We start from the raw sequence: 24,388 nt of genomic DNA, 5'->3' as shown, positions 1-24,388 counted from the left end.
TCGGGACGGGACAGGTAGGTATTGCCAGACTCAGCCAGACCCGTCTTACCGGTTTTGCGACACAAAACGATCGAACGAACGTCTTTTTTTCTTGAAAAGATAAACGAACAAAGTATAGTTTTAAAAGTAGTAAAAAGTGCAACTATTTCTAAGAAACTAGACTATTCCGATATATCCATATCGATACGCAGTTGTTTTAATAAATAGGTATAAAATCTAGTGTGTGATGAACCTTCACTTCAACCTGGATTTGGATTAAAAATTTTACTGTAAGTACAAAGTTATTTAATGTTTAGATATTTTTAATTTATTTTCCAAAAATATAAAATGAGATAAAACACCTTGGTCCCTTCGTAAAGTTATACTAGGTACTATCTATTATTTAACATATTAGTACCTACGTTTCGCATAGGTACGTAGGTAGGTATAACGTTTTCATAATTTTGTAAGTATTAATAAAATACCTTCGTACCTGTTATTAAACAGTTTCAAAATTATGACTGAACTTTGCTCTTGGTAACTTTGTAGCACTAATATCTTTCATGTTATCTTTTAATTTTTAAAGTCTTTGTAGGTTTTGCCGTTTTCACTTTAACGGGAAAATATTATAAAAATTATTGATAAACAACCAGTTTGTGAATACCTACCTACCTTCTTGTTATTATAGGTATTGTTTTTCGTAGAATATAGAGACTAGGTACCTAGGTAGGTAGTAGATTTTTGTATGCAGTATGGGATACATACCTACATGATAGGTAAGTACCTACCTATTTGTATTTGTTAGTGGAGATATACATATATTTTGCTATTTATACGAAATAGGTAGATGCTTTCTTACTTCAATGTAAAGGTATGTACCTACTTAAGTATCAATAAAGTAAAAGTTTGTAAAGAAATTCTGGAAAACATAAAGTTCAAATCTGTCTCCACAGTTTAAAGTGCTAAAAATTAGCATTTTTGCACAAGTAATATGTAGTGGTACTAAAGGTTACTTAACTTTTATAAGTTACACCTTCATGACGTAAGTAAGTACCTAGGTATTTACTTAACGACTACAGGTAAAATAAAAACCTATGTGATACCTATTTCATCCATTTCACTGTAGGTATATGGATTAAGTGTAATTAACGATGTCAAACCCAGTTTAAAACGAACTAGAATTATTTAAGTATAGGCCTACGCCTTTGTCTTGTAATCTTTAAAATGTTATCATTCGGTAACAACGTCTTATTCAGCCAATCAACTTAAAACGGTTGTAAAGGCTTATCGAAACTAAATTTGGCCGTCAATTAACCGTTACAAAGGATAACGTCGCCTAAGCCTTATTTCGGATAGTAATAGGTACCTAATACATGGCTGATGGGAAGAACGTACAGTTCCATGAATCATTCATGATGACGCATAAAATAATGGAAATAATGAATTTATGGCACGTTTCTTTATATAATATCTACCTTTGTATTAAAAAAGAACGTAGGTAGGTAGACCTAGAGAAAAATTTGCACTCGTATCGGTATTGATGCTTATTCAACAAAATATTTCATTGGATATTAATCGAGACAATGAAAAACATAGCTGTATAAATGTACATCTTGAATCGTACGTATTTATTATTTTATATATTTTATATTATACATACCTACGTCGATTTAAAGCTTGACTACGTTTGACATTACGTTATAGGTAGGACGGTAGGTAACCTATCGCTAATATGAGGCATCAGCTGCATAGCTTTCGTATTTCGTAAGAAAAACTGAAGTAAAGTAACTTACGTGCAGTACCTAGGTATGCAAATTTTTTGTGAAAGTGTACCTAATGTTAAAATTCATATTACATAATATTATTTTCATCTGAAAGGTTTGAGTTTTAATCTGATACAAACTGTATTTGAAATTTTATATTGCACTTACATGTTATATAGCAACTCGTCCTGGTTCCGTGTTGAACCTGATGAAAAATATAGCTATGTCACCCGAGAATAATGTAGCTTTTTTTTTAAATCCAGCTTAGCGTAACTAAAGAAACAATCTGAAGTTTTAATACAATTTCGCAACATTTCACCATGTAGAGTCAGGTTTCTAATCCTTGCTCACGATCAGCAATTTTACTGTTATTTCGTTATCTTTGAAATACTGCATATTTTAATAAATTTAAAATACCTATCTGTTTTTCATTTTATACATGGTCTTTAGGATGGCATAAAACTTACTACCCAACAAGATCGGACCTAATAATAGGTACCTATTTAATTGAACCGACATAGTGCAAAACTTTCACAAGTTATAGCGTTATATTTAATGAGTTTATTAACTAGCTATAAACCGCAACATCGGCCGCATTCAGTTAGATCTAATCTCCTTTGACTGATCGGATGAAAATTGTTTCGACATCGAAACATTTCACTAATTTGCGAGCGTCTCTATAATTTCTTGCGAAACGATACAGACGGTATTAAATTATTAATTAATATTTTTCAGCTTTTAAATATTATGTAAATCAAATGCTTAGTTTACCTGCTAAATAACTTTACGTTTTTGTGAATCTTGCGTGTAGTCTTGTTTTTTTAGCACCTTTTTATCATCATCCATTTCGATGTAATTTTAAATACAGCTTCGAACTGTAAATATTAAAATAATTGTTTAGTTAGAAGCCTCTAACAGTGAAAGCGTGAGCTTGTAACCGTTCATCCGTTTAAATTAAGAGCCGCGATGTCACAGATAAACTCATATGTAAGTTGATATTGTTGAATTGATTACACGAAACATAGATTTGCTTTTAATTAACCGCGCAAAAGACCACATTATACAAAAAATGTCTGATACATCTCCATATAGAACCGTTACTAATAGCAACGCGCATATTAACGACATTATTTTGGGTTGATTGAACTATCCAGTTTTAGCTTGCATATTTTAAAATTAACTAGAGAGTTTTTTAAATAACGTTGATATTCGAACTCTCAACTTTAATAAACCTAAATTATTAGCAAAAATATTAAAGGGAAAGCAGTGAAATTGTGAGCAAAATCTCGTTGCGTAGATGTATGGTAAAACTGCGGCAAAGTTTTCCTCGTTGCAATAATATTAATCGTACAAATTGATCTAATCACCATACTTGTTATAACCACTGCTCTATGATAATAACAATCTGTCTTCGGATAGCTTCAGACGCGTTGGACATAAATCTATGAAGAGTAGAGTCATTTTATATACTTGTCAGGAGGCTTACTAAGTTACTACCGTTAGCTTTTAATCACGTAACTAAGGAGAGTAAACAACATGAACATCACTGAACAAATATTATTGCTCCTTAGAGCATAAAGGTCAGAAAAAATTGCAGCCCACATCTATTACTTAATTTAAGTTTTTGTTTAACATTCTGATATAGGTAAGTGGTAACACTCGGTTAAAAGCTCCCGTACATGTTCCACAATTTACCCACGGACTTTTTTTACTATAGCAACTAAAACTAACATAAATCCTTCTCCAAATTACGATATATCTCTATGAAAAATCATATCAAAAAATACACAGAAAAAATAGAAAGATGTATTTTGCTCTATGGTAGAGTTTATAGGAAAAAAAAAACGTCTGTAAATTAATTTAACACGTTTCACCGGAAACAAAACATAGCTAGACGAAATAAACCGCATAAGCCTAAATATAAAAGTCAGTAGAAGGCTCGGTAGGTAACGCATTATGTATGCAGCATAGCACATGAACGGCGCAGGACATTGCTCTCGGCCGCCCTCCCTCGCCGCACATACCTGCTATCTGCAACGAAAGTGGTATTAATATTGTTTTTGTTTATACATTTGTTTTTGTTCAATCTTCGAACGATAGTAAAAACTACGTTAATTACTTTATTGTACTGATATAACTAGTAAATTCAACATAGGGTACATACACATTTATTGAAGCGACTCTAATTTCAATATTATGTTCATGTTCTTGGTAAAAAATAGACCTATAGGTCACATGTGTACGAAGAGAAATTCAGTATCGTTATTGGTTCCAGTGTTCAATTTCGTGTCTAGTATTGTGGCTAGCGACTGTGAAAGTAATTCAAATAACATGCAAATATGATTCCATTATGATTGTGTCGGATTTTATATGGTAGGTATTCATATTGTGAACCTTAACATTGCGTCGCTATAGAGCATTTTTAAAGTAAAGCCGTTCGTAATTCTAAAAATAAGCATTATCAGAAATGTTAATTGTGATGATATGGTTCATTAAACCTCTTATAATGTTGGCCTTCAAACAAATTAACTGCAGTGCAATATTTACTGATATAATCTTACTCATTATAACAAAATATAATATGTAAATCCAAAGCACTAACACATAATAACGTTTTTAATAATTGTAAAATAGATATCAGCAATAACGCTACGCAAACGTAATTTTTAATATAACTAGTAAGAAGCTCAATTTTGTGTAAATACAAAAGTTGTATATATTATAAGTTTCCCATCTTAGAGATCTTTGGTCTCAAACATCGTGAACACAAACAGATGGAACGTATTTGGAAAGTAAGTAGAAGGTTAAAGGTGACTTGATCGAACCTAATTTCTTACCAACTTCATAGTTCTTGTTTGAGCTACTTGGAAAGATTTTATAAAAGTCACAGATATGGTCTAGTTGTAGAGCAGGATACGTGTTATAAATAAAGGCTCTTGTGGCTAGAACTTGCACAAAAAGTGAGTTCCTTATCAACTGCATCACAAACGGTAGACTCGAGAATGTTCCCCATTTGGAATCATGCTTTTGAAGAAGTCAAAGCTTTTTATGAACTAACTGATATTCTAGCTTTTTCTGGACTAACAAAAATTCTGGTGCAGGTATGTAATGAAAACCTGAAAATGCTTGAGTTACTTTTATTATTTTATTTAATTATCTTTCGGTACTAATTCAGAGGTTTTAGCCGTGTAGTTTCATTTCGATAAGTAGAGTTTTCTGGCAGATCGTTTGCTAGTTCAGGTTTTTTTTCTCATGAATAGTATGTATAATGATTAATAACATATATAACAAAACAGTGCCATTCGAAATGGCATGTTGTCCTGAATACACGGTGAGACTTACTTCCTCACGTACGTTTAACGGTTTTAATATTTTGTATCTGATTGACCTTCATCGAAAAATATTAAATGTTACTACTCGATCTAGCATCAAGCAAGCAAATATAAAATTATAAAAACAGGTACCTACACGGCTTTATAATGAGTTTTTAATATTACATAATATTACTAGCGGTCCGCCCCGGCTTCGCCCGTGGTACATATTAACGTTTTCTCTACATAAGAACCATCCTCGTACTTCAAGGAATATAATAAAAAAAGAATTATCGAAATCGGTTCAGCCGTTCTCGAGTTATGGAATTACAACGAAAAGTGGCATTGATTTTTATATATTAGATTATTATCAAACCAAATAGACACCTGGCGTTTTCTATATTTAAAAAGTCGTAACTTATAAATTATAATGTTTAATTTATTATTCTATTACACATATTTGTAACATTAAAAATTATAACCTTGTCGAAAACATATTTTCCCTAGCTTTTTACATTGAGGATCACCTTGTGACTTTATGAACAAAGATTTTTTTAATATTATGTTTACATTCTACATGTTTATCAAAAAACTAGCTTCCGCCCACGACTTTGTACGTGCATCACCGTTTTTCCCCGTTCCCGCAAGAATTTCGGGAAATCCTTTCTTAGCGGATGCCTACGTCCTAACATGCATGCCAAATTTCAGCCCGATACGTCCAGTGGTTTGGGCTGTGCGTTGATAGATCACTATATCAGTCACCTTTGAGTTTTATATACCTATGTAGATTTACATGACCATCATTATAGTGAGTTAAACTTTTTTAAATATAAAAGTTTAATGAATGGGCAATACGCGTTTTCATTGTACGATTTATGACATATCTTCACTCGTCAGCACGCAGTATGTTTATCTGTCTTTGGATATCGACTGGTCTGTTCCGTTATTTCTACAAATCGGTACGCATACTAGCTTTAGTTGCACCAAGCTTATCGGTCACAGAAATATACTCTTTCCGCTTATTCTATGACAGGTTAGTTTTCTCCAACGACCACCGGTTTCTTATATCCTTTTGAGATTATATTCGGAAATGTTACTAAAATACCTGAACACCAGTTTTGCGCTTGTTAAGTTGCATTGTTGCGTCGACCTCTTTTTTATTTCTCTTATAATAATAATATGATGTACTAGTACGTATATGTGTTGTTTTTGTATGCAATTTTATCTGATATTGATATATTAATGTCGATTTTGTTTTGATTATGATGTAATATGATTAAAACCATAAGATAGAAAATAAATTTTTCCTTGTTAAATACCGTGAAATTTTGGATGATGAAACGTACTTCCTTAGGTAATTTATTAGCGGATGAATTTTTACTTATTACCTATATACACAATTTTATATACACATTTTACATAATTCGTCGAATGTCACACTGTTCATAACGACCTAAAGCGTTGCGTTGGTTCAATTGGTAGCGTATTTTTTAATCAACAGACCGACTTGCAAGCTCGTAAATTTTAATCTGTTTTATTTGACTCTACTAGTTTGTAAAGTTGTTTTATCGTACTAAATTCAGGATAAAGTGAATGTACCTAGATCAAGAAATATTATATACAGCTTGACTTTTATTATAAAACTTATATAAGACCAGACACTATTTATTACCCAATAAGGAAGACTATTAATAAAATTAGCAGCTAATTGGTGGGTATTTATTAATTACAAACGGAATACAACTTTAAAGGATGCGATTGATTTTAATGATGAGATGTTATGTGGTCAAATAATAATTATTAACGCACTTATAGAGGAGATGGCGTCATTCTTACATAGAAGGTACTTTAGTATTAGGTACCTAAATGGAAAAAATATTTTAATTTAGTTAATTAATAGATCAGGGTTTCTTGGTATGTTCTTATGATTTAGTGCCTAGAAATCCATGTACCTATTATTAAAAAAAAATCCTCGAAAAGTCGTAGAGTGGGAGTAGAGTTAGACGATATGAATAGATATAGAGCCTCTTAAATATAACTACCATCACTAAACGGCACTCTCATAGTTATATACACAATAATAATAAATTATATAATTGAGAGTGCGGTAGCTAACTACCCTAAGAGATTTGTTCCTCAATTCGTCCTGAGCATGATGATTATCTACTGTATTTTCGTAATTCTCCAAACATTACAATAAAGTACGGATCTACCGTTAGACTTAAATTTCTAATGCTTGAGGATTCATATTTACGTGTCATAAAATCGCATGACCATAAGAACAATAGATTATTATCATTAGTTAGACATTATATAGAAAGTAACAAAAAATATCGGCTAAAGTAATTTTGCTGAAAGAGAGAAAGCGTATTATTTTTAAGTTTTAAAAGCGTAAAGCTCTACGTTTAGATCCGAATTTATTTGTACAGACGAATTTGATAAACATTGTGATATTAAAACAGCATAGAATATAAATTATAAAAACGCCAATTTATTGACCTCTTAATTGCTGACCTATCAACCCAAATGTCAAGTATATGCCAGTATAAATTTATCACAACTCATATTATTTTTATAGACAAGAGTTTTAGGTGGGAAAGTGTATCCTAAAATTGTCCTAAAAGAATAGTGGAACAGATATTGCTAAATTACCATAATGTCTATGCGAATATATTTAAGTGAAAATGCTATCTATTGGATAATAAATAAATGTAAATGTACCTATGTTCTCGTTACTGAAATCATAGGGACACACCACAACAAATTATAAATTTATCTTTGATTCATTATAAAATTAATAATCATAACAATGTTCAACAAGGAGTTAATGTATGCGGGAATAATAAAACAATAAATTGACTTGGAGTCACCACGTCTCTGGTCCGTATCTTATTGTAAATGCCGAGCTATCATCTAAGATTTGTGGAGCTGCTAGAAATTATAATCCTGCAAGTTATAAATGATCCAAGATTTCATAACTTCCTTCATTGCATAATTTCATTTAAATGAAGTATTTTTCATTTATATGAAGTTGATGGTTCAAAGATCAGTGCCAAAAAGCCAAAGTAGAAATATATCACAACGCGAACGTAACCAAAAAAAAAAAAACCATTTAACTGTAAATATAGTTACTGCTATATAGAATGGTGTAATTTAAAAATAATCAATTGAAAAAAGACATGGAAATGTTTTAGCCAAACTATATTTAACTGTTATTTACTTATAGCTTTTTAACTTTGTCTAAAAACTAATGAGGAATTTCGAATGTCGCGGGAATTAAGCATTAGGCATATTTATTAATTCCAGGTACGTTATTCGCTTAAAATATAATTCTTATATTTTAAAGACTAGGTATCCAGACGCATATTCAGAATAGCTAATAATGATCTTCAGACAAGGTCAGAGCGGACTGTGGAAACCAGATTCTAAATCTCGATGTCGTTTGACGAACTTTGGACGACTCGGAGCGTGAATCAGCAATATTGGCGCCAAACACTTGGGCAATTATATTAATATGCATTGAGGTGATATCGAATGCTTGACGTGCATTTAAGTGACCTATCATAGTATCATGGTAGGAACTATAATTAATATTTATTATTCAAACGCCGGCACAGATTCTTTGTCAATAGAAATAGTTCGTTCTACCAATAATTATAATCATCACATTAATTCTTACTTCCCGTATTTGGTAAAAGTATTGCACAAAAGATTGCAACGATAAGAGGAAAGTAAAAAAATAGGTCACAAGAATGACATACTTTCCTGTATTCGCTTAATACGAACGCTATAACAGGAGGTTCTAAAATGAAAAGTTCTCCGTAATTTGGTATCCCACCAAAAACATAAATGTAAAAATTGGAGCCGAGTTCAATCGTTGACTTAATTTGCCAAAAAAGAAATGAGATCTAATTAATGTGTGCCAAGTTCTGCAGACAGTCCAGAAATTTATTTACAAAGATGTATTAAGTTCTTAGGTTGACTGAAAACTCAATTGTTTTATTTTCCCTTAGAGAACAATGTTTATTCCAAAATATAACTTTTTTAATTTGAATAATATAATTATTTTCACAAAGCAAACAACTAATGACCTATTGAACCCCATATTTTTGATGAGGCTAGTTTTTAGAACTTCACAAAATATAAACAGTATGTAAAACTAGCCTCATAAAATAATACTAATATTTTCTATATTTTCTTGTATTTTATGAATGTCAGCGCACATTGCCCCGTCATTACCTGCAATTTCCAGCGTGAATATGTACACACACTATTACAAAGATGCAAAGATCGTTGTAGAAGAATCGTCGCTTTACTCCATGACGTTACGGTATTGCCATGACGAGATTTTGAAATTTTACTCTAAACGCGCCTAAAGATGTTTCACTTATATTAATATTAATATTACGCAAATTAAATCATTTCGACCTTCGACAAAGCCTTCTTCCATTACACTGAAATTAAAAATAAACTAAACACTCATAAATAAAGAATAAAGATATGTGAATTTGTAAAATTATATATTATTTTTAACTGTATGAGCAATATTTTTATTACAATTTTCTTTTATTTTACGTTTATTAACAGTTTTGAATAAAGAAATCATGCAATCGAAGTAATCCGCCCTAGCGATACTAGCGCGAGTGAGTGTGATGTCAGAGGCGCATCGAATCTACAGATGTTTCGCGCTAAAATATGTAAACTTCAATAATCTATATCTCAGTCATTTATTGATGAATTTCAAAATTTTTTTCGGCCACTGACTAGTTTTGATCTATTTTTTAAGACTAGTAAGGTGAATATAATATTTTCTATTTTTATAAACTTTTCCATTTTTCCATACAAACAAAATTAATGTCATTGAAAAAAAAAAATTAAATACAGATAAATTCAGTATTTTCTGATTTTTTCCTTTGTACACTCACTATTACCTAGTTGATTACAAAATTTGAACTTTCTAGGTCATCTGGAAGTGGGTTAGGTTTTGTATATGTCTATAAGTCAGTCAGTCTTAAAAATTGCGATTTTTGGATATTAATATCTACGCAACTGTTTAATCTGTATTTACGAAATTTAAGGTTCTTGTTTATCTTGAGGTCCTCTTGATATGTACCAAATTTGGTTTATTTAACTTAAATAGTTTTCGAGTTATAAGGAGGTGAAAAGTGGCTCGAAATGGTTCGTGTAAATATACACACGGCTGCTGCTCGCCAGTTCTCTTCGCTTGAACTCGGCTTGACACGCTGCCGCGTGTCTAGATATTAAATTTATAGAAAATCTAGAGGCAATTTAACCTATTTTAATAATGGCCTTTAAACTCTAATTTCCCAAGACTGGGTAATTTTGTATTTTTGTACATATAATATTATATGAGATAAATCTCTAAGCAATTATCGTATTATAAACATGTACCTTCCTAATTAAAAAAAAGACGGGAAAACACATTTTTCTTACGAGTTTACATCACAAAATGTGTTTTTAACATTATTTAATATTCATCTTGTTTTTATATGATGACTTTATAATGAACTTTAATACCTATTTGCCAGTTATCTCAAGTTAATATTACCTACTTGAGATTGCAGTGACAAATTTTTTAAACTGTGTTTTCTAAGTGTGTTTTATACAGTCGAGTTCTTACGATAAATTGACAGTTTAAGTTGAATTACTTTTGGTGTCGAATTACATTACGTAAGTTTTTACACAGCTAAATATCTAACGAGCCGTTTACTTAATATTATATAGAAGTTTTTGTTGCTTATAATTATTAAGCTGTGACCTTGTGCATAGAGAGAGGCGAAGTTGATCAAGGTGACAAAATTGAAGACAATGCATGTGGGCAAACTACGTATGCGGTATGTGCATGGTACTACTTTCATATCTACAGAAATGATTTATAATACAAGGAATTTGCGAAAATTTTATGGCAGGAGGGACAAGAGTAGGTAGGAACTTAAATATTATGTTTAAAACAAAAACATTTTGCTTTTCTGGTTTCATAAACGCCTTTAATAACTTAGCCCCTAGAATCACAGACACAATAGAATATCTATTGTGTGGTGGACCATGCCACTGGGGGTTAAAATTTTGAAGGATTTTAAAAGGTGCAAATCGCTAAACTCAATATATTTTCTGAAATATTTTTAATGGCATGAGAAAAATATGAAGTGCGTACGTAAATGTTTTTAAATTACGAACAAGTCTCATTAAATTTAATAACATTTGAAATTAAGTACAGTAGTCTATGTTGTAATGTGTGTAATAGTGAATAATTTGCATCTCCGCAATCGTAAACCTACAGATGATATTCTTGAGTTTCTCGTATAAACTATTATATGAATAATTTTATGTAATCGTTTACTTCCTTTATATAATATTACTTACCCGTTGAACGTCTTTTTCACGAAGTATCTCCGTCTTGATTTCGTACTTACATCAAGGAAATTAATATAATATGTAATATACTATCCTATGTTTTATATATTATGTATCACTTTATTTGTAAGTGAAGCAATAAGAATCACGCTTCGATTGAAATTGCTGTTCATGGTAGTTGTAAATATATTTAGTTATGAAAAAGATATTTGTATGTTTAAGAAAAACACTAACACGTATCTACCAGTTCATTAATGTTCTTTCACCAATTTGAAAATCACTTAGGTCATTAGCATTTTGCCATATATAATATATGTCTTAAAGATTTTCTGAAGATCAGCATCATGTACTATGCCCGACTGATACTATTCGTATCTAAGATCACATAAAGGTTTTAATGAGGATGTGTGAGATGTACGACAATACTGTAGTGATTACAATTATTAAACTATGTGTCTATAAATAGCTCAAGTGCTTTCAGTCCTCAAAAAAAAGTAAATATAGGTGCAGTGTTCTCTATAGCTTCCCAGTAAAATCAATTTGTAAATAAAGGTTTAAAGATAAGTTTTTGTGTGTCACACTTGTGCTTTGGCTTGTTTACAATATTTGTTAAGTATCTACCTAACCTCAATATGTGTGGTTTTTTGTTGACTTTTTTTTTAGTATGTACCTACATCTCTATGATCTCTACCTTCCAAAATGGACTATGGAGTATCTTTTGATAAGCTAATTTGCGTGGAAGTATAAAAAATATCCAAATTAATACAGATATTATAGACATTAATTAGTAACTATATGGGAACAACATTCACGTAATCCCCCCCTCCCCTCCCTCTCTTTCCTTTTTGAGGACAGCAACACATCCTCTTCCCAGTGGATGCTTATGGGCGGCGCGTTTCGCTTAACATCAGGCGACGCGTCTGCTCGTTTGCTCTCCTATTGCATAAAAAAAAAAACGTAATTAATAAGGTTTTTACGGCCGTATAAGCACTTATAACTTAGCACTTATAACTTATACTTATGACTAGCTTTTCATGCTCGGCCAGGCTGGAGTTTAAATTTTTATCTTCACTATAACTAATGGGGTGGTATTGTTTTCCTCTGAACATAAGCATTAACAAGGAGATATTTAATATAATAACAAAAAATATGTCAATTTCTAAAAATAACCGGAAATACAACAAGTTAAGGTGCGTGACCGAAGAGGTAAGCGTAAAAACTGCAATAAGAACAGGAAACCATTGGCAAGGCTTCGTAATTTTTGCGATTATCAATTGTATACGATCTTCATGCTTCATTACGGCCTCGTCTATAAAATATAATAGAAACGGTGACTGAAGAATTTTGTGATTTACTCTACGTTTACTTTGCTAAGCATATTTATATCTAGAGCAGTTACCTACTAGTACTACGAACTCTCTTATGTCGAATAAGTGATATTTTTCTTCGGATGTAATTGTATAATACTTGCTAATTTTTAATTATAGCTTCTTATTCCCTGTGAATATACTATTTTTGTCTTTGGCAGGTAGGAAATAAATTCAGACTATTAAAAGTATAGGTACGTATAAACTTATGTTTTAGCTAAAACTTAAAAGAAGTTTTATTGCTTCGTGAAAGGTGAATAAAATATTCACAAACGTTCAAATAAAATGCACCTCGTGCAAGTGAAAGAGTTATTTTGTAATACGATTCTAATTAAGTAATTACAAGTGAATATTTTTAAAATTATCTTGGATACTAAAAAGTAAAAATTGGAAATATTATTTCGTATAATGCCAAGATAATGCTAATTTCTAGCAAAAATTTTATGAACTTACTATTGAGTTTCAGTATTTTACGTTCTTCCTAAGAAGTTTGCAGTACTACAACTACAGAATCGTACAAAATATGACTTACTAAAACATTAGAAGTAAAACATGAGTGAACAGTTTAAAAATGCCTCTCATATCAGCAACTTTTACAACTTCAATGTCAAATTGCGCAATTCAAAATATGCCTACTTTACTATTTAATTATAAAAAATATATTTCGACGAGTACTTGTGGTTTGTGCATGTAACAACATTTCGTCAGTTACGATAAAATTACCACAGAATGCCTGCTCATCGTGTGAGCAATTAATGGAGGTTTAAAATATTAATAGCGATCACTGTTTGTGTTGATTGAAACAAGTATAAGAAGACATTAAGTATGAGATATACCTGAATTAGGTACTTAAATTAAAAGTAAATTATAGAATAATTCTCATTTAACTCAAATTTAATAATTAAAGATTTTAACGGTATTGGAGACTTGTAGAGAGGGAAATTTGTAGATAGAGTGTTTTCTTAAACGATATTTGTCACTTACAAACGAAGCCAAATTGAATTAAGACTACTATAGAACGAATAGATTAACTAAAACATAAATAAAGTTAATAACCCTAGCAGGAATTTCTGTTCCATCATATTTGTTTATACTGTATAAAGCTCCAATAGAAAATCTCCTTGCAAGTAAACTCTTTAATATACAAGACTAATGGAAGGTAGATGTAAATTAGTATGTACAAAACATAGAGCAAGCATGAGCTAACGTATGCAAAATAAATGGCAACCTGTAGTCATCGTCTGTGATATGTATTACTAGGTTCCGCCCGCGGCTTCGCACGCGTTTTCGAAGAAAAACTCGCATAGTTCCCGTTCTCGTGGGATTTTCGGGATAAAACCTATCCTATGTGTTTATCCAAGTTACCCTTTATATGTATGCTAAATCTCATTTTAATCGGTTCAGTAGTACTTGCGTGAAAGAGTAACAAACGTACACATACATCCATCCTCACAAACTTTCGCATTTACAATATTAGTAGGATATAGGCCTGTGATTATAAGCTCGTGTTTATTATGAAAAGTCTTGCCAATCTCTTGGGTAAGATCGCATCCTGTCACTTGTTTTGAGGCTAATATTATAATTACATAGGTATATTTTGAACTTTGTTTCACTTGTGTAATGAGAGGTTTGTGCCTTTAACTACAGATACGACATGAACACCTATTTATTATTGGTTGTTTAATTATACTCGATTCATGCGTCGTCGTCTATGGTCTAGTGTTAAATTTATAAAGAGTTAGTTTATATTTACCTACAGATAAATGTCTCACACACTTTCTCAAGAATTGAAAAGAATTTCTATCAATCAAATAAACAAACTATTCATTTTTTAATGTACTCCCATTTGGAATAGGCATTTATCACTGTCATTAAAATTGTATATGGAGGATGCGATGAATAATTTTCTTCTAATGGGTATAATCATTAAGTTATTTTTAAACTGCAATGGCCTGATTATTGCGATGATAATCGTCTCTAGTTAATTCCAAGAGTGGAACAAAAACTGACCAGTCAAAGCAAGATATTTTTTCATTCATCTAAACATCCGGTACCTTGTAACCAATAAATGGTAGGTATATTATACCCATATTATACGTATTTGTAGCAATGAATGAAAAAAATATCTAATACAGTCTGTGCTAATACTTTTATGTCGTTAATCTTGAACGCGATTTTATTTTCAACAATCAATTAAAATACGATTTGAATTGATAACCAAATAAATTTCCGAAATGTAGGTGAAATGTTTTAAAGGTTCAACGACTTACTTTTTTCCGGTTTTAACATTAACCTTATTTCGGTATCTGTAAGATGGTTATTTTTACCAAAAAAGTTTGTTTACGCGTAAATTTATAATCTCTCATTTAGTTGCACTACTTTTTTAGAATCTTCTATAGGTAGTTTAATAGTTTTACAGCGCTATATTGACCATCAATTTTGAAAGCTATCTAGACAAAAAATAAAAATTAATACTTACCAAAAAAACTCTACATTCTACTATTAAAGCTGTTAAATAGTTCACAAGATAGCTATATCGTAAAATATCAAATCGATAATCTAGAATTAAAACGAATCATACCTACAAGTACCTACAACGGATACCTACGCGTGAAACATCGGAAGTTTTTTTTGTTACAGGTACTAAGTCAATAAAAAATATTTTTTAGATCGATTAAACATAGGTTGAAAAAGTTTAATAAGCTTATTTCGTTGCAACGTACAAAAAATATCTCATATTAAATGAACGTAGCTAATCATTATTTTCAAACACTTTCGTCATTAGAATGCACATATTGAGTTCCTACTTTCCTTACAAGGCATTATGTTTACGTCTGAGTTCTGACATTGAAGAGTGAAGACAGGCGAGTACAAATAAGATAGCAACTTTACACAAAGGACTGACACACCATAACCACATAACCGTGCCATTGTCTCAAGCATGGGAAAACTATGTCGCGTCAGCTTGTATGGGAACTTGAACTTGCCAAGTATAATTGCAATAACTGTAAATACATATCGAAAAAATGCATACAAAGATTGAAAATCAAACTCAAATTGTCTTTGGATCATTGCACGATTTATCTATGACTTTTTAAATATTGATACATGTGTTAGTTTTTAGGAATAAGGTAAAATAGATGGAGTTCACAGATTAGTTATGGTCGATTGTGATTAGGAATGCTATGCAACGTGCAGGATGCAAATAATATGTGCTGTTTTTGTTTTACATTTACAGACGTGTTGTGTTAATTATGTTTGTCTGTAACTATCAATTTATACTTATATACGCTTATTAGTATTCATCTTAGTTGCCTAGTTGCCACTTTATAGCTAGAAAGAAAGAAAAAACAATAAATTGATCTTGAAATTTCAAAGTTATTGATGATGCGGTTCCATATAAATTATTGTATTCATTCTTTTTTTAAATGATAAGTTATAAAATAAATCACGAAGAGGAATGGCTATAATACATTTCTCTACATTAATACGAAAGAATGTTTCTATAACATAGGTACCTAGAAATCAATTTACTATCTTATTACATTTACACAGTTGCACTTATGTTTTCGCCAACTGTATGTAATTCAGTAAGGTGACGTTATTCAAATAATATGTAAAACGCGTTGGCGTATGTGACGGTTCAAATATTTATTTGCAAAATTATGCATGTTCTAAATTATGACTACACGATTATATTGAGTATAATTTTGGTGTCCTATACAGTCTTACCGAATATATATCAATTTGTTTCTTTTATAAAACAGTCAACAAAATGTGCCAGTTTAACCTTAGGAAGTCGATATAAAAGAAGAAGAAGCATTGGGTATAATATCTTTAAATGTTTGTTATATAACCTAAGCAAGTAAGGCACCACTAAAACAACACTAACACATACATTTTAATGTATTACGTAATAAAATGGATACAATTATTTTTATTATGCGTCTATCTATAAATGTAAATTATGCAGCGATACTCCGTGTGTTGTAATAAACGAATCGTGGATTAGCGTCACGCCACTAATTAAAATGAGAATAAAATTGTTGATAATGGGTTAAACGTTAAATATATAATTTATATCGCCGTCGAAGCCTTGTTTGTCTTGACTAAACATAACAGTTTGTATCTGGATAGTGGATACTGTTAAAGTCGGAGGCAGTATGAAGGTTGGAGCCGACGATTGCGCACGTCGCGCTCTCTATCCTTAAACTTTAAAAATAATATTTTAAATAGCAGATGTATTAAAGTAAATATTTGATGCAAAAGATAATTAATTAGACTAAAGCAAACGTTCTTTCAAGGTGTATTTTAATGGTGCATAGATAGTGACCGTGAGGAGTGTTTGTTTAGTGTAATAGTGATCCGATGCAGTATCTAGATAACATTCCAATTTCTTTGGTACTTTGTGCGACGTTGTGAGGTAATTTTTTTAAAACTTTTATAATAAAAAATAAACTATACATTATTATAAAATATAAATTGAAAAATATATATTAATTTAGATACGTTACCTGTGACTGTATTTCCGCGAATTCACTCGCGCTAACATAGCATTGTTAATGAAAACTGAAGTGAATCTGTATATCTAGTTGTTTCAATGATAACGAAAAAACAAATTTTACGCCTTTCTGATATCAGTATAGTATTAGTATTTGTAGTAGACCTTATTTAGATAAGCATAAATAGTATAATGCTTTATTTATTGTTCATTTATTCATGAAAGAGTTCGTTATAAAACATAATATAAAAGATGCATATTCTTTATATGAAATATCGTAAAGTGGTATTACCTAGTTATAATACATTTGATTAAACTCGTGATTAGACCTCTATAATATGCATAGCATTAAGGACTCTACAATAAGTTACTAAACTCACAGATTGAGTGGTCGGCATAATCTTTCGTTTAGCTAAACTAATTTTATGATTGCTATAATTATTTAATTCCTTTACTCATAATAACGTGAATTAAGCCAGTACTTTGGCGGGAGTTAATGTAATAGATATTCATTGAAAATATACAAAGCCAGCCAGCTAATGTAAATAAATATAATACCTAAATATAATAATATTTACTTTTAGTCTTCAAAATGCCTGTTTCTATTGTTAAATTGTTAAGCACACAAAAAGGCGCTAACAATTTGATACGATTTAAATGAAATTAGACTCATATCGTCATTCGTCATTATAATAATGTGTTCATGTTTGCCAAGTGCCATGTAAAGAACTTGTAAATAGCATTGAACTGAAAACTGAAGCGTCTATTGTCATGTTCACATATGTACCTACTTACTGACGCCCACAGTGCAATGATTCTCAATGTTAATTAATCATTATTTTTGAACTTCTCCAAGGTTGGTTAAGGGACCTTAAAATGAATATTTTTTCATTAACACTGTCTCGGGTAGGCGTGTAGTTTATGGTTTAGTACTTTGGCTATGAAGGCTTTTTAAGAAGAATTAAATATGATATTATTTATTTATAATTTTCTTGAGATAATAATCTATAAGCAATCGTGGTTTACCTAGGGACGTACGAAAAAGTTTATCTTGAGTTAATGTTTTATTTTATATAAATAAAAAAAACGAGACAATATATTTCTGGTTTTTGTTAGCTGTCCGCCAAAATATGTTATTAAAGGTAATTTATAGGTAGAATTTGTCTTTTAAAAGTTATCAAAAGTATTTAGCTTAATTATAATAACATAACACCATTTATTTGTTGTGTAAAAGTTATTTTAGCGTAAATGTCGGGCATACATTATAATGTTGAAAGCACAAACAAACAGCAATTTATCATTTCATGCAACATTGTACCTAAGTATGAAGTAATAACATGTATTGTTAACTTTTTCAGGTATCGCCAATGCAGCAACGATGCAGAGCACCAGAGAGTCAAGCAGGCAGAAGCGCAGCATCAAAAGAAGAAATTCAAGGAAGAAATCCTTATCGCCGTCTGATTTGAAATGCGTGCGCGGCGAAACAAAAGCGGAGAACAAACTGGGTCGGCGATCGCTATCCGAGGGTTCTATGAAAGTGAAGCATAGGAAAAGCAACATACAGAGAACTTTAACGCATCCGATAACGTGTGCGGATTTCGACGAAGTGCCAATCGATGAGTTCAGTGCCATAAAAGTTGATCCTGTGCCTCCAGAGAGTGACGAATCCCAGGTGCCCCCGACCAGTAGTGACCGGGATACAGAGGATGATGGTCGTGTGCAGAGCAAGCCGGCTCCGCTCAGGCCGCGCTGGGACTCCGGTAGCGAAATGGACTCGCTGGTCTCCATAGCTGTGAGGAAAGCCTCGGCACGACGACGCCGAACGCCCGCCAACTCAGGTAACTAGATAAAAACATAACACAAACACTAGCTTGAACAGTACTGTTTACTAGAGGTACAGATCTAAAACTATGCTACGAACCCAGGTAATAAATTATGTTGCGTGTGCTATTTATTTGTCAATCAGCGCGATAGATTGAGTACAAACATTAAAATACATATATACATTTTAACATTTATTTAGTTAGAATGATTATTTATTGTATGAAGTATGTAGTTCAAAAATAATCAAGATTGATAGTGATCAAAATAGTTGGTTAAATTAATCCGACGCATGTCAAGAAATAATGAAGTAATTACCCTATAATTAAATTACATAATTCATGATTCTATTACTTATTTACTGCCATTGCTTGCTTAGTATCTTATCATATAATCATTATGAAATATTAGTCTCAAAGCTCTTGATAAAACAAAGGTAACTCTTAACTATGCTCTCAATAATATAATTTAATGTATTATCAAATAGGCCAACCAATAAACAGAATATGAAAAGTAATGTGACGCATAAACAGCCACATTCTATTTCTCTACCCTACTTCACAGCACTAAAGTCAAACTCATCTAGAAACACGACGTTAAACATTACAAAATTTCTCCTAGACACTAGAGTTGTTTATTTAAAAGCATTCCCTTGTTAATTTCGTAATAACGCCCACAATTGTACACAAACCATAGCAGACCAATTGCCCAGTGAACCAGCCATGACGAAACGAGTACTCGAAACTGCCAGCACTAATAGGCAATAAATCGATAAAAGTATACCAATTAAACCAATTTTGTTATAGAGATAAGTTATTATATATCTCACTTAAGCGACGCACTGTCTACGAGTATATTGGTAATGAATGTGAAGGTGTTTAATTACATAAGGTTCGCTCATTTCTGATGGGTACTAATTGTAATGTTTTCGGTCTGAAAGGTTTCACATGGTAGAGTTGAATTTGATTTCAATTTTGAAGCGAGTAACTTTTTCTTAGGCATGTGAGGTAACTGTTTTCCGGGTCTATATTCTGATTTTTGACTAAAATATGAGAAATATGCATGACCAAAGTTCGGTGAAATAGTAGTAACTCTTTGAACTGATAAACAGCAATGAAAACATGCTATCGAGAATCTTCATTTCTTGACGCGGAATTCTATGATTGAACCTTTTAAAATAAATGAGCTTTTTGCGATTATTCTCATATATTTCATTTAAAAAAGCGTATACATTTGATATAACACCAATTGTCATTATTTCCACTGGATTTTCTCACATCGCTTCAAGGAAGTCTCATAAAAGAATTTATGGGACTTCCCTTAAGAAAGCAAGTTTTTATTCATAATAAGTACTGGGCCGCTTCTTTTAAAGTAGCGGCAATTATAATTAACTAGTTGACCCACGCAACTCCGTTTGTAAATTGAAATGTTTTGTTTCATTTTTCATTGATTCTCTACCTACTCCTGTTAGTCGTAAGTGTGCTGGATAAATAGTATGTATGGACAAATGATATTTTAAATGTTTCATCTCTTAAACTAATCAATTGATTGTTAGCATATACTTGGCTATTAAGACATTCTGTTTATTGATTTACTTTCTTGGAAGTATCCATACTAATATTATAAATGCGAAAGTAACTCTGTCTGTCTGTCTGTTACTCAATCACGCCTAAACTACTGAACCAATTTGCCTGAAATTTGGTATGGAGATATTTTTACTTTTTGTTGCGAAATATGTACCACGGGCGAAGCCGGGTTGGACCGCTAGTATTTGGAATGATGAATACAACTTATGTTCTTATTATAATCGTCATTCAGAATATTTGACTGTTTTAGAACCTGCTTTCATTCGGGTTGTTTTCATCATTATCATCATCAGCGTATTTTTCTAACTCTAGGGACACAAGTCCTATTAACATTTAGGCCATAATCCAGAATGTCATAATTACAACATAGTGCACAGATAGTACAAAAACGTGCGTGTTAAAGTAAATACAAACGTGTTTATAAATATTTTTATATATTGAGTAACAGAATACCCATTTGAAACACGTGGCAATCACAATAAAAAAGACTGGTGTGAATTACTCCGAGTCAATACCATGTTGATGAACGGCCATCTGTGAAGTGATTACAATTATCTGCTTTCTAACCGTGCAGTGAATTTCGATATCATTTATTCAACATAGATTGTTGTTGCAATAAATTTTACGTACGAACCTGTTTCCAACGATTATTGAGAGACTTTTCACATGGGAAAAGATTGATATGGATGGAAGATAGGATTTGTTATCTGTGATTGCTCTGATAGATATTTTTCGAAGAATCAGAATCAGAATTCGGAACAGTATTATTACTCTATTATAGAAGGAATATAACGCGTATGCCTCTATATATAGAGCTATAACAATATTTATGTTTTATTGGCTATAAAATAGATAAGCCATTCATACCCCTTTCACTACTCCAAGTAACTATTCAATATATTATGAAATTTATATCTTTCTACACCATTATATTTGCATAATCAAGAGCCATAACTAATATATAATAAGGAAATCCCTTGAACATAATATAAATTAGAATAAAAAGGAAACTTCCCAATAAGTTCCAACATATAATTCTCGTTATTAGTATATTTATATAATAGTTCAATGCCATTGTTACGTTCACTGCAGCGCACAGCACATCCATACCAATGGAATTCGTATCTGTTCATCTGTAGTCCAGGGTTTCGTACCCGTCGAGGACGTTCAAACATTCACCATTTTGTTTTTAATATTTGTAAGGGGTTTATTTATCACGCCTGATACAAAAATATCTTATATCTACGTATATATCTCAATTACACATTAATTAATAAGTAATCGAAGTCATTTAATAAAGTGGCTTTTACATTGAGTAGCTAGTTTAATTGTACTTTGTCTTATTACTGGAAAACTGTGTACAGCTCCATCTATTATTTGTTTAGTAAACTTTCTCAGTACCTTCGCCACTAGAACGCTGGGTGTTTTATTAAATTTACGCTAGATGGCGTTTGCTTCGTATCTGTAACTTAGATGGTACATTTTTTCAAGGCAACTACCTATAAAGAAATAGCGTATGTACCTACGCAGTTTTATTCTGGACTGCTTCTTATATCCGTTGTTGGGTGATTTTTATCAATGTACTTTTTATTTAAATTTTACTTCAGACTATTTTTGCTGCTTAGACTGTTGATGTTATGAGGTTTCAATAAAACTTAGAGGCTCTCCCTTCTATATCCTGGATACGAGATAAGGGCACTAATGTTGATCAAAGAGACCAGATACGGTATCTAGTATCTACTAGGCACTAAAGAATCAATTCTAAAATACGTTATTACCTAACAATTTATTGAAATTATCAACCAAGATCTCAGTCTAATGTAAAAGGGTTTGATTATGCAATAGTTCCCATATCCCACTTGTACATTATATATACAACAATAGGTTCAAATGTGGTCTAAAACGGAAGTGCATCCTGTAGGTGGCGCGTGGGTCGAGAGTGGGTAGCTGGCCAATACCGAAGGCTAAACACCTTAATCATTACTTTTTACTTGTGCTAAGCAATAGCATTGACACACTTCGCAATTTACGTAACAAATCATATATTAATGACATTGATTTCTATGCTACGATGTATTGTATTGTTAGTTGATTACGATAATGCATACAGTGTTGTTAATGTTATGCACACATACATTGACTTGCTGATTTTTATGTTGTGGAGTAATGACTAATAAGAGAGACACACTTCACAACATTGTTTTCATATGTTTTTAATTTGTGTAGTTGCTTATGCCCAATCATTTAGACGGAATAGTTAATTGAATGAAGTATTAAATTAAATATTAAATATTTTATTTATTTTTATTTATTTATTTTTCTCATCACAAATGTACAATCAACACATACATTGTTAATCTATATATCTTAATACTAACATTTGTGAGAGACTGGTGCCCGCGATAAGTACAAAATACTTGTGTTACGGGTCACCAGGCCCCCAAGCATTAACAATCACAATCTATCAGATAAACAATGAAATTATTATACTATAATTAAAAAATAATCTATAAAAAGGTAGTCCTTCAATTATAACCCATTTTTGAAATGGATGTTTTTATTAGAAGAATAAATTTTTAGTTAAACAATTAAAAAAAAACACAGCCCCCAATGATCAAATTAATTTACATCTAAGGTTTTAATATTCAAACAATATCTTAATTAATCCATTCTTGTCCGTAGTACCTACCTACCTACGTGACTTTAAAATATTAATTATTTAAATCAACATCGTTGTTAACACAGGGCAGATACATCATATTACATAAATTAATATCATGATTATCATGCCCTTAAGGGAGGCCCGTGTCCCAGAAGTGGGCACGTATAAGGGCTGATGATCACATTATAAGTACAACTAGATTTCCGCCCGCGGCTTCGCCCGCGTTTGCAAAGGAAAACCCGCATAGTTCCCGTTCCCGTGGGATTTCCGGGATAAAAACTATCCTATGTGTTAATCCAAGTTACCCTCTATATGTGTGCTAAATTTCATTGTAATCGGTTCAGTAGTTTTTACGTGAAAGAGTAACAAACATCCATACATCCATACAAACTTTCGCCTTTATAACTAATATATATTAGATGTACACATACTGACATTTTGTTGAAAATTGGGAAGAACATATTTTTTGAGAAAACTAATATTGTAGAGCATCGTTGATGTCTTTTGTATGCCTTCCTATCACTTGCAAGTTGAACTCATCTTATTATTTATTTATATTATATTTTATTATTATCATACTATAATCATTTAACTGTTCATAGTCTGAACGTATCGGCTGTTTTTGTTGAAAGTCATTGAGTTAGAAGATTTTTTGCGCTTGTGTTCAATGACTTAAAGTCAACTTAGAGTTGGAACCACGATATCATGATAAAAAGTTGAATAATTACGTATAATGCTATATTATTTGTGAACATTATTTTTAATGTTAATAAAAAAAAATGTTAATGGTGTTGAAACTCGAATCATAAGTTTTTATTCGATTATATCTGTACTACTCGTACTCGTAATAATCGTACAGATTCTGTAGTAGAAATAAATATAAAAAATAGTTTTTTCTTACGGTATATAGATTTCTACCTATATACCGTAAGAAAAAACTATTTTTTTTTATTAGGTACTTCTATAAAAGTCTTTAATATTTTTCACAATTTTTGTTGCTCTACTCTTCTCTTATCATACTTT

The 24,388-nt window shown here is 31.5% G+C and overlaps 1 protein-coding gene across 2 annotated transcripts in view; it reads left to right on the top strand.

Annotated features, from left to right (window-relative positions):
• Window positions 1–24,388, top strand: part of LOC123693450 — a 58,968-nt gene continuing 34,580 nt past the window's right edge. The window contains exons 1-2 of one of the 2 annotated variants that reach the window (XM_045638554.1): window positions 1–269; window positions 18,655–19,134. In XM_045638554.1, coding sequence (XP_045494510.1) covers window positions 18,675–19,134 — 460 coding nt within the window. In that variant the 5' untranslated portion in view covers window positions 1–269; window positions 18,655–18,674. Of the gene's footprint in view, window positions 270–16,974; window positions 17,219–18,654; window positions 19,135–24,388 lie in introns of those variants that run through there. The other variant, XM_045638555.1, reaches the window with a different exon arrangement.

The sequence above is a fragment of the Colias croceus genome, chromosome 7 (genome assembly GCF_905220415.1).
Source record: "Colias croceus chromosome 7, ilColCroc2.1".
In the NCBI taxonomy this organism is placed as follows: Eukaryota; Metazoa; Arthropoda; class Insecta; order Lepidoptera; family Pieridae; genus Colias; species Colias croceus.
The sequence above is the reverse complement of the archived record's forward strand: the minus strand, read 5'-3'. Positions and strand labels throughout refer to the sequence as shown.